The sequence below is a fragment of the Oncorhynchus keta genome, unplaced genomic scaffold (assembly GCF_023373465.1).
Source record: "Oncorhynchus keta strain PuntledgeMale-10-30-2019 unplaced genomic scaffold, Oket_V2 Un_contig_3713_pilon_pilon, whole genome shotgun sequence".
NCBI lineage: Eukaryota > Metazoa > Chordata > Actinopteri > Salmoniformes > Salmonidae > Oncorhynchus > Oncorhynchus keta.
This window is the reverse complement of record NW_026287391.1, coordinates 1-10,586: the sequence shown is the minus strand read 5'-3', so window position 1 is coordinate 10,586 and position 10,586 is coordinate 1. Positions and strand designations below refer to the sequence as shown.

The 10,586-nt window shown below is 48.4% G+C and overlaps 1 protein-coding gene across 2 annotated transcripts; it reads left to right on the top strand.

Annotated features, from left to right (window-relative positions):
• The first annotated feature begins 342 nt into the window (after nucleotides 1-342).
• Nucleotides 343-10,458, top strand: LOC118383664 (high affinity choline transporter 1-like). Of its 2 annotated transcripts, XR_008116878.1 has the most exons (6): nucleotides 343-491; nucleotides 3,214-3,367; nucleotides 3,890-4,107; nucleotides 5,688-5,858; nucleotides 6,154-7,018; nucleotides 7,127-10,458. XR_008116878.1 is itself a non-coding variant. In XM_052508568.1 (5 exons), the coding sequence occupies exons 1-5, from the start codon at nucleotides 366-368 to the stop codon at nucleotides 6,559-6,561; spliced, it is 1,077 nt and encodes a 358-aa protein (XP_052364528.1). In that variant the 5' UTR covers nucleotides 343-365; the 3' UTR covers nucleotides 6,562-10,458. The 2 variants fall into 2 exon arrangements, 1 of the variants encoding a protein (XP_052364528.1); XM_052508568.1 differs by having other exon boundaries at nucleotides 6,154-10,458.
• The last annotated feature ends 128 nt before the right edge of the window (nucleotides 10,459-10,586 follow it).

Below are 10,586 nucleotides of genomic sequence, written 5' to 3'. Positions count from 1 at the left end.
AGTCAGCTTTCTACCGTAGGTTAGAGGACATGTATTAGTCAGCTTTCTACTGTAGGTTAGAGGACATGTATTAGTCAGCTTTCTACTGTAGGTTAGAGGACATGTATTAGTCAGCTTTCTACTGTAGGTTAGAGGACATGTATGTGGAGGACATGTATTTTAGGGGGTGCAGTGAAAACAGTGGGAGCTACTTAACTTGAAATGTTCTGGAAGTAGAATACTCTCTGATCCTCATGTTGTTGTCACAGTGGATCTGTTATGATGACCAACCCTAACTCCTCCCCCTCTCCTCCCTTCCCATCCCCTTGCATCACCCCCCTCCCCTCACCTCTACTCTCCTCTAACAGTGGATCTGTGTGCCATTTATGATGACCAACCCAAACTCAATGGACATCACTCTGACCGCATTCAACGAGACGTTCCAGGCCCCCTGGGTCGGCAAGCTGGAGCTTAGAGACGCGGGGAAGTGGATTGACGACTTCATGGTCCTGGTGAGTGACCGAAAACACACAGACACACGCACAGACGTAGGTACACACACACACACACACACACACACACACACACACACACATCATAGGTACAGACACAACACAGCTGCCGTCGATTTTGACATGAGTCTGCACCCACACACATGACACACATGTGGCACAGGCCCATGCGACACCCACATGGTTTCATGAGGGGCAGGTGACATTCTCCACCGGAGAGCCCCTGCTGCACCATGCTGCCGTGCCATTCCATTGATCTAGATGAGTCTGCTGCCCATGGTATAGCCGGCCATTCCATTCTCCTCTAGAGAGCCCCTGTTCCACCATGGTTAGCCGTGCCATTCCATTCTCCACTGGAGCCCCTGTTCCACCATGGTATAGCCGTGCCATTCCATTCCCCTCTAGAGAGCCCCTGTTCCACCATGGGGGCAGCCGTGCCATTCCATTCTCCTCTAGAGAGCCCCCGCTGCACCATGGTATAGCCGTGCCATTCCATTCTCCTCTAGAGAGCCCCTGTTCCACCATGGTATAGCCGTGCCATTCCATTCTCCACTAGAGAGCCCCTGTTCCACCATGGTATAGCCGTGCCATTCCATTCTCCACTAGAGAGCCCCTGTTCCACCATGGTATAGCCGTGCCATTCCATTCTCCTCTAGAGAGCCCCTGTTGCACCATGGTATAGCCGTGCCATTCCATTCTCCTCTAGAGAGCCCCTGTTCCACCATGGTATAGCCGTGCCATTCCATTCCCCTCTAGAGAGCCCCTGTTCCACCATGGTATAGCCGTGCCATTCCATTCCCCTCTAGAGAGCCCCTGTTCCACCATGGTATAGCCGTGCCATTCCATTCTCCTCTAGAGAGCCCCTGTTCCACCATGGTATAGCCGTGCCATTCCATTCTCCTCTAGAGAGCCCCTGTTCCACCATGGTATAGCCGTGCCATTCCATTCTCCTCTAGAGAGCCCCTGTTCCACCATGGTATAGCCGTGCCATTCCATTCTCCTCTAGAGAGCCCCTGTTCCACCATGGTATAGCCGTGCCATTCCATTCTCCTCTAGAGAGCCCCTGTTCCACCATGGTATAGCCGTGCCATTCCATTCTCCTCTAGAGAGCCCCTGTTCCACCATGGTATAGCCGTGCCATTCCATTCCCCTCTAGAGAGCCCCTGTTCCACCATGGTATAGCCGTGCCATTCCATTCCCCTCTAGAGAGCCCCTGTTCCACCATGGTATAGCCGTGCCATTCCATTCCCCTCTAGAGAGCCCCTGTTCCACCATGGTATAGCCGTGCCATTCCATTCCCCTCTAGAGAGCCCCTGTTCCACCATGGTATAGCCGTGCCATTCCATTCTCCTCTAGAGAGCCCCTGCTGCACCATGATATAGCCGTGCCATTCCATGCTCCTCCAGAGAGCCCCTGTTCCACCATGGTATAGCCGTGCCATTCCATTCTCCACTAGAGAGCCCCTGCTGCACCATGGTATAGCCGTGCCATTCCATTCTCCTCTAGAGAGCCCCTGTTCCACCATGGTATAGCCGTGCCATTCCATTCTCCACTAGAGAGCCCCTGCTGCACCATGGTATAGCCGTGCCATTCCATTCTCCTCTAGAGAGCCCCTGTTCCACCATGGTATAGCCGTGCCATTCCATTCTCCACTAGAGAGCCCCTGTTCCACCATGGTATAGCCGTGCCATTCCATTCTCCTCTAGAGAGCCCCTACTGCACCATGGTATAGCCGTGCCATTCCATTCTCCTCTAGAGAGCCCCTGTTCCACCATGGTATAGCCGTGCCATTCCATTCTCCTCTAGAGAGCCCCTGTTCCACCATGGTATAGCCGTGCCATTCCATTCTCCACTAGAGAGCCCCTGTTCCACCATGGTATAGCCGTGCCATTCCATTCTCCTCTAGAGAGCCCCTACTGCACCATGGTATAGCCGTGCCATTCCATTCTCCTCTAGAGAGCCCCTGTTCCACCATGGTATAGCCGTGCCATTCCATTCTCCTCTAGAGAGCCCCTGTTCCACCATGGTATAGCCGTGCCATTCCATTCTCCTCTAGAGAGCCCCTGCTGCACCATGGTATAGCCGTGCCATTCCATTCTCCTCTAGAGAGCACCTGCTGCACCATGGTATAGCCGTGCCATTCCATTCTCCTCTAGAGAGCACCTGCTGCACCATGGTATAGCCGTGCCATTCCATTCAATCCCACTTCCTGATTACAATTGTAGGGGTGTGGCTAATTAACGCACATTCATTCTACAGTCTTTTAATGTGTATGTGCCGGGATGTGTCATCAAAACCGGGTACAACATTCAGATCAGCATGTTTCCATTTAATAATAGAACAACTCAAGATGTTATATTGAAGTCCTAGTGTTAAAGAATTACAAAAGTCATTATGCGGCAGGGTAGCCTAGTGGGTAGAGCATTGGACTAATAACCGGAAAGTTGCAAGTTCAAATCCCTGAGCTGTTCCTAGGCCATCATTGAAAATAAGGATTTGTTCTTAACTGACTTGCCTAGTTAAATAAAGGTAAAAAAATATCACTATATTCTCTAAATGACAAAACAGACACCTCGATGAAGGTGTAGTACAATACACATTGGTGTAATTTAATAATGGCCTCATTAAAGGCTTTTTAAAATGTCAAACCCACACAGGTGGCTGGATGTGGATTTGTTTATGCCACTTAGCACCTGTTAGTGATGAGATGTTGTGTTCTCAGGCTCTGGGAGGCCTGGCCTATCAGGCCTTCTACCAGAGGATCCTATCAGCGTCGTCCTACACCCAGGCTCAGGTCACCTGCTTCGCCTCCTCAGCTTTCTGCCTGGTGCTGGGCATCCCGTCTGTCTTGGTGGGGGCTGTCGCTGCATCCACAGGTAACACACACACCACACGCACCACGCGCACCACGCGCACCACGCGCACCACGCGCACCACGCGCACCACGCGCACCACGCGCACCACGCGCACCACGCGCACCACGCGCACCACGCGCACCACGCGCACCACGCGCACCACGCGCACCACGCGCACCACGCGCACCACGCGCACCACGCGCACCACGCACCACGCACCACGTGCACCACGCGCACCACGCGTACCACGCGCACCACGCGCACCACGCGCACCACGCGTACCACGCGCACCACGCGCACCACGTTTACCACGCGCACCACGCGCACCACGCGCACCACGCACCACGCGTACCACGCACCACGCGCACCACGCGCACCACGCGCACCACGCGCACCACACGCACCACACGCACCACACACACACACACACACACACACACACACACACACACACACACACACACACACACACACACACACACACACACAATATAAAAAGGTTATTTCACAAACTGGACTAATGTTTATTTATGTGTTGTTCAGACTGGAACCTGACTAGCTATGGTTCTCCGACCCCATACGAGCGTGGCCAGGCCGGGTCCATCCTCCCCATCGCCCTGCAGTACCTCACCCCCTCCTACGTCTCCATCATCGGCATCGGGGCCGTCTCTGCCGCCGTGATGTCATCCATGGACTCCGCCCTCCTCAGCTCCGCCTCCATGTTCTCCTCCAACATCTACAAGAACATCATCAGGAATCAGGTCGGAGAACATTACAAAACGTCACTTCATTGTTGTTTCAACGTTACTTCAAAGTCACAAAACCCATCAGTGGACTTTTTTTTATTTTTATGACTTTATTGTGACGTTAGAAAGTCATCCTAAGGGCTCATAAAACATCACAGAACCACCGAAACGTCCCCAAATGACCGAACAAACATCAACACCACTAGCATTCATTGAGACAGAAAACAGACTGTTGGCAAAAACAACCACAATCCTGTTATAGCAAGCACTTCTATTTTGACACACACACACACACACATACACACACTCTCTCCATTTGGCCCTCCTGCTGTTCTAGGAGACAGAGGATTTAATCTTTTTTGGAGGGTTTTGAATTCAAATGTTTCTTCGGAAACATGTTTTTAGTTCCTGTTTTTCTCTGTTGGGGGTCTGAAAACGAGGGCTTTTGATTGGTTAAGAGCACTATGTATAGACACACTTGTGTTGTGTGGGCAGCTGCAAGATATTTACAGCCAATCACTATATTACATATTATACACACACACATACCTACTGCCAGATTATCTAACCACTATATTACACAGACATACCTACTGCCAGATTATCTAACCACTATATTACACAGACATACCTACTGCCAGATTATCTAACCACTATATTACACAGACATACCTACTGCCAGATTATCTAACCACTATATTACACAGACATACCTACTGCCAGATTATCTAACCACTATATTACACAGACATGCCTACTGCCACATTATCTAACCACTATATTACACAGACATGCCTACTGCCACATTATCTAACCACTATATTACACAGACATCCCTACTGCCACATTATCTAACCACTATATTACACAGACATGCCTACTGCCGGCTTCGAGAAGTAATGCCGACAGACAGACAGACAGACAGACAGACAGACAGACAGACAGACAGACAGACAGCATCGTCCTCTTTCTGTCCAGACAGCATCATCCTCTTTCTGACCAGACAGCAACATCCTCTTTCTGAGCAGACAGCATCATCCTCATTCTGACCAGACAGCATCGTCCTCTTTCTGACCAGACAGCATCGTCCTCGTTCTGACCAGACAGCATCGTCCTCGTTCTGACCAGACAGCATCGTCCTCGTTCTGACCAGACAGCATCGTCCTCGTTCTGACTAGACAGCATCATCCTCTTTCTGACCAGACAGCATCATCCTCTTTCTGACCAGACAGCATCACCCTCTTTCTGACCAGACAGCATCGTCCTCGTTCTGACCAGACAGCATCGTCCTCGTTCTGACCAGACAGCATCATCCTCTTTCTGATCAGACAGCATCATCCGCTTCCTGAATTCATGTATTGTGTTTCTCATAACCACTGTGCCTCCATTTTGGATCTGTCCTGACCACTGTGGCTCCATCTTGGATCTGTCTTGATCTGTGCTAACTACTGTGCCTCCATTTTGGATCTGGCCTGACCACTGTGCCTTCATCTTGGATCTGTCCTGATCTGTGCTGACCACTGTTCCTCCATTTTGGATTTGTCTTGATTTGTCCTGACCACTGTGCCTCCATCTTGTGTCTATCTCTCCTCCAGGCCTCAGACAGGGAGATACAGTGGGTGATCCGTACCTCGGTGGTGGTGTGTGGCCTGGCGGGGACGGCCCTGACCTTCCTGGATAACAGTGTTCTGGTTTTCTGGCTGGTGGGCGTCGACATGTCATACACAATCATGTTCCCACAGCTTGTCTGTGTCCTCTTCTTCAAGGTAGGGGTGGATGAGTGGGTGAGCATCACAGGAGGCTGCTGAGGGGAGAACGGCTCATAATAATGGCCCAATCGGAGCAAATGGACTTGCACCTGTAACACCTGTAAACCGTGTGTTTGATACCATTCCACCCATTCCGCTCCAGCCATTACCACCAGCACGTCCTCCCTAATTATAGTGCCACCAGCCTCCTGTGGTGGATGTGTGTAGAGATTATTTGTGAATTCTGCATGTCGTGATATCCATCTACAGTATCTATTCATCTATCTAGTGATTGGTTCATTCATTCCGCTAGGTGTCCAACGGCTACGGTGCCAGTGTGGGGTATCTCCTAGCGTTGGTCCTCCGTATCCTGAGTGGGGAACCCCTCATCAACCTTCCCCCTGTCATCCACTTCCCTGGGTTCAGGAAGGACGCGGAGGGCGTGATGACCCAGTTCTTCCCGTTCCGTACCACCATCATGTTGACGTCTCTCTGCTCCATCCTCGTCGCCTCCGGCGTCACCTCCGTCATCTTCAACAAGGGCCTGCTGTCGGAGAGGTGGGACGTGTTTCAGATCAAGAGGTCGCAGGCCAAAGTGACAGCGCTGACCAGGGTTAAGAAAGAAGAGAGTAAAAAGGACTGTGTGGAGGCCAAGGAGGCGGTGGTGAACAAGCAGCTTCTGGACACCAGCTGCTGGACAGAGGGGGACGATGGAAACTGAGGACGGCCATGGGTGGATTGAGTGGGTGAGCATCACAGGAGGCTGCTGAGGGGCCATGTTGAGGCAAAGGGTTTTGTTTGGTCGGGCGGGCTAACATTTTGTGTTTCTGCTGAGGACTCTAAGGATTTTGGAGACGGGAGGATGGTCGAAAAACACGCAACAACAACAACAACAACAACAACAGAAAGAACACCCATTATGACATCATAAAGCATTGTGTTGCTGGTAAAAAAAAATGTCCAGACACTCGGCAGTTTCCAGTGACCCGGGCTAGTTACACAAAAACAATGTCGCGAAGACCAACGGCAGCTCTGGGAGAGACGTTCTAATGAACGGCATTTCCTGTTCCACAAGGGGTGGAGTTTTATTTTGTCTGACTTTCTTTATTGCGACAAATGATCGAAACTGTGTTTTTTTTTTCAAATCAACAATGATTTTGCCGAATAACTTTTAAAAGGTACACGGGGCACGTGATGTCAAAGCAGTTTATACCCTACGGTTCTAAATGCCTACTGCTTGCTAAATCTATTTTTTAAACTACAACGTTTTTTATGTTTATTTGCAGGGAAAAGGATTGTCTTGACTTTCCAGAATGCCTGAATTGCCCTCGCTTTGCTTTTCTGATTGGCTGGATGCAAGTTTCACCATCCAATTATTACAGATCTACAGGAGAGGACGTTTCACCGTGGCAACAACTAGGCACATGAGAATGATTCAAATATGGCAACTATTAGTCAATTCTCACGCAAAATGTGTTGTTGTAGGTGTGAACTCACTACGTCCAGTTGTTATCAACACAAGACATTTGAAAGGAAACACACCTTAACAGGCATCTGTCTTCTAGTCCAACTTTCTACATCTCGACAAAAGTTCATGGACATTTTTTTGTGTGTGTTTGTTTGTGTTTTGTGGGTCAGTTTTGACCCTGTGATTTGGGGGGTGAAGGGTAGAGACTGAGAAACAACTATCCGATTGATCCTCTCTGAATATAACTTGTATACTGTAACTCTGGCTCCCTAGTGGCTGTATCGCATCCGGCCGTGATTGGACGGCACACAGTTGTCCCAGCGTCGTCCGGGTTTGGCCGGGGGAGGCCGTCATTGTAAATAAGAATTTGTTCTTAACTGCTCTTAATTGTTCTTAACTGACTTGCCTAGATACTCCTCTCCACCCCCCCTCCTCTTTCTCCTTCACCTCATCCCCTCTACTCCCCTTTTTCTCCTTCCACTCTCTACCCCTCTCTGGCCAGATCCAGCAACGCAAACAAAACCTTTCTCTGTTTTCTAAGAGGTTTTTGTACAGTATAGTTGTGTTCTATGGTTCTATATGCAGAGCTGTGGTTTACATGGAGGTCCAACATCTTTTTGTTTGTGTGTTTTTATTTTAATTTTCATACCAAACAAATTGTTGTACAGAGAGAACCTCTCTATTTCTGAACTCCAAATGTACAAGCCCCTAATTCCTAGGTCCTACACCCTTTAAACTAGGGCCCTACACCCTAGCCCCTTTAAACTAGGCCCCTACACCCGAGCCCCTTTAAACTAGGCCCCTACACCCTAGCCCCTTTAAACTAGGCCCCTACACCCTTTAAACTAGGGCCCTACACCCTAGCCCCTTTAAACTAGGCCCCTACACCCTAGCCCCTTTAAACTAGGCCCCTACACCCTAGCCCCTTTAAACTAGGGCCCTACACCCTAGCCCCTTTAAACTAGGCCCCTACAGTCTAGCCCCTTTAAACTAGGGCCCCCACCCTAGCCCCTTTAAACTAGGCCCCTACACCCTAGCCCCTTTAAACTAGGCCCCTACACCCTAGCCCCTTTAAACTAGGGCCCTACACCCTAGCCCCTTTAAACTAGGCCCCTACAGTCTAGCCCCTTTAAACTAGGGCCCCCCACCCTAGCCCCTTTAAACTAGGGCCCTACACCCTAGCCCCTTTAAACTAGGCCCCTACAGTCTAGCCCCTTTAAACTAGGGCCCCCTACCCTAGCCCCTTTAAACTAGGCCCTGCAGTCTAGCCCCTTTAAACCAGGGCCTGACATCCTAGCCCCTTTAAACTAGGCCCCTACAGTCTAGCCCCTTCAAACTAGGCCCCTACACTCTAGTCCCTATGCCTTAGCTTCTACTACTTAGCCCCTACATCTTAGCCCCTAGATGTCAAACTCATTCCACGGAGGGCAGAGTGTCTGCAGGTTTTCGCTGCTGCCTTGTATTTGACTGATGAATTAAGGTCACTAATTAGTAAGGAACTCCCCTCACCTGGTTTCCGAGGGCTTAATTGAAAGGAAAAACCTAAAACCAGCAGACAACGAGGCCCTCCAGAGAATGAGTTTGACACCCCTGTCCTAGACACTCCTATGGATCTCATATTAGCATCACGGTGACGCTTTCATCTGGCCTTTTTATGATTGGCTGGGTGGAACTGTTACCCTAATGCTTCCACCAATCAGATCCTCTCAGATCTACAGTAGTGGCCAGGAGGGAGGGGCTACAGTGCCTGATTTGGAATTCAGAATGTTTGAGTGACAGTTGTAGAAGAGGTCTATTATATCGTTTCCTTGATTTCATTGGAAATACATTTTTCACTTTACCTGACATTGACTGTATCACAAAGCGACACCATATGTATGTGTGTATATATATATATATGTATGTGTGTATATATATATATATGTATGTGTGTATATATATATATATGTATGTGTGTATATATATATATATGTATGTGTGTATATATATATGTATGTGTGTATATATATATATATATGTATGTGTGTATATATATATATGTATGTGTGTATATATATATATATATGTATGTGTGTATATATATATGTATGTGTGTATATATATATATATATATGTGTGTATATATATATATACAGCACCAGTCAGACGTTTTGGACACACCTACTCATTCAAGTGTGTTTTCTTTATTTGCACTATTTTTGTCATTGTAGAATAATAGTGAAGACGTCAAAACTATGGAATAACACATATGGGATCATGTATATTCTTCAAAGTAGCCACCCTTTGCCTTGATGACAGCTTTGTACACTCTAGGCATTCTCTCAACCAGCTTCATGAAGTAGTCACCTGGAATGCATTTCAATTAACAGGTGTGCCTTGAGGCAGTCTATACTATTAACCAGGATCCAGTTTCCGATTAACTTAGCCTTAAGATGCTTTTTTTGGGACATCGGCTCCTGGACCCAAAGGGCTCTGGTCTAAAGTAGTACACTACATAGTGAATAGGGTACCTATTGGGACACAACCAGTAAGAACAAACATGCTTTAGCTAGTTATTGAATGATGTGTTTAGTTTCCCTGCGACATGAACAGAACTGATACAGCACTGAGGACCCTGCGGACGGACGACCAGGCCTTTTTTATACGTGTGAATTGTGATTTGTAATATACTCTTGCACTGTACAGTCTTCGCTTTAGATATTATGAAGTATATATTATATACTGTTTTATCAAAGAGCAACATGTAGCCAAAGAACAGTTCTGTTGCAAAATGCTTCTTAAAAATGGAAGCAAATGAAAAAGAGGAGGGACTTAAGGGTCGTACCTCCAGGGTCGTGTTCATTAGGCACCGAACGGACTGAAACAGGGAAGGACTACCTGGACTATTTTTCATTGTGTGTTGCAAATCCCTATCCATTTAGTGTCCTAATGAACACAACCCAGTTGTGTTATGTACTTAGTTAGCACATGTAGTTGAATTCAAAAAGCATCGGTGGTATTCTGTGCAGCAGTATGGAGGCTTTAATCAGTGGGGGAAGACTGGAGAGCTGTAGATGGGAGGCTTTAATCAGTGGGGGAAGACTGGAGAGCTGTAGATGGGAGGCTTTAATCAGTGGGGGAAGACAGGAGAGCTGTAGATGGGAGGCTTTAATCAATCAGTGGGGAAGACTGGAGAGCTGTAGATGGGAGGCTGGGGGAGACTGCAGTTTAATCAGTGGGGGAAGACTGGAGAGCTGTAGATGGGAGGCTTTAATCAGTGGGGGAAGACTGGAGAGCTG

Bases quoted from the DNA above. Each gene is read 5' to 3' on its own strand.
- LOC118383664 (XM_052508568.1), top strand. From the start codon at position 366: ATGATGACCAACCCAAACTCAATGGACATCACTCTGACCGCATTCAAC. The intron at 4,108-5,687 runs GTCGGAGAACAT...TCTCTCCTCCAG, and splicing joins AGAACATCATCAGGAATCAG to GCCTCAGACAGGGAGATACA. The intron at 5,859-6,153 runs GTAGGGGTGGAT...TCATTCCGCTAG, and splicing joins TCTGTGTCCTCTTCTTCAAG to GTGTCCAACGGCTACGGTGC.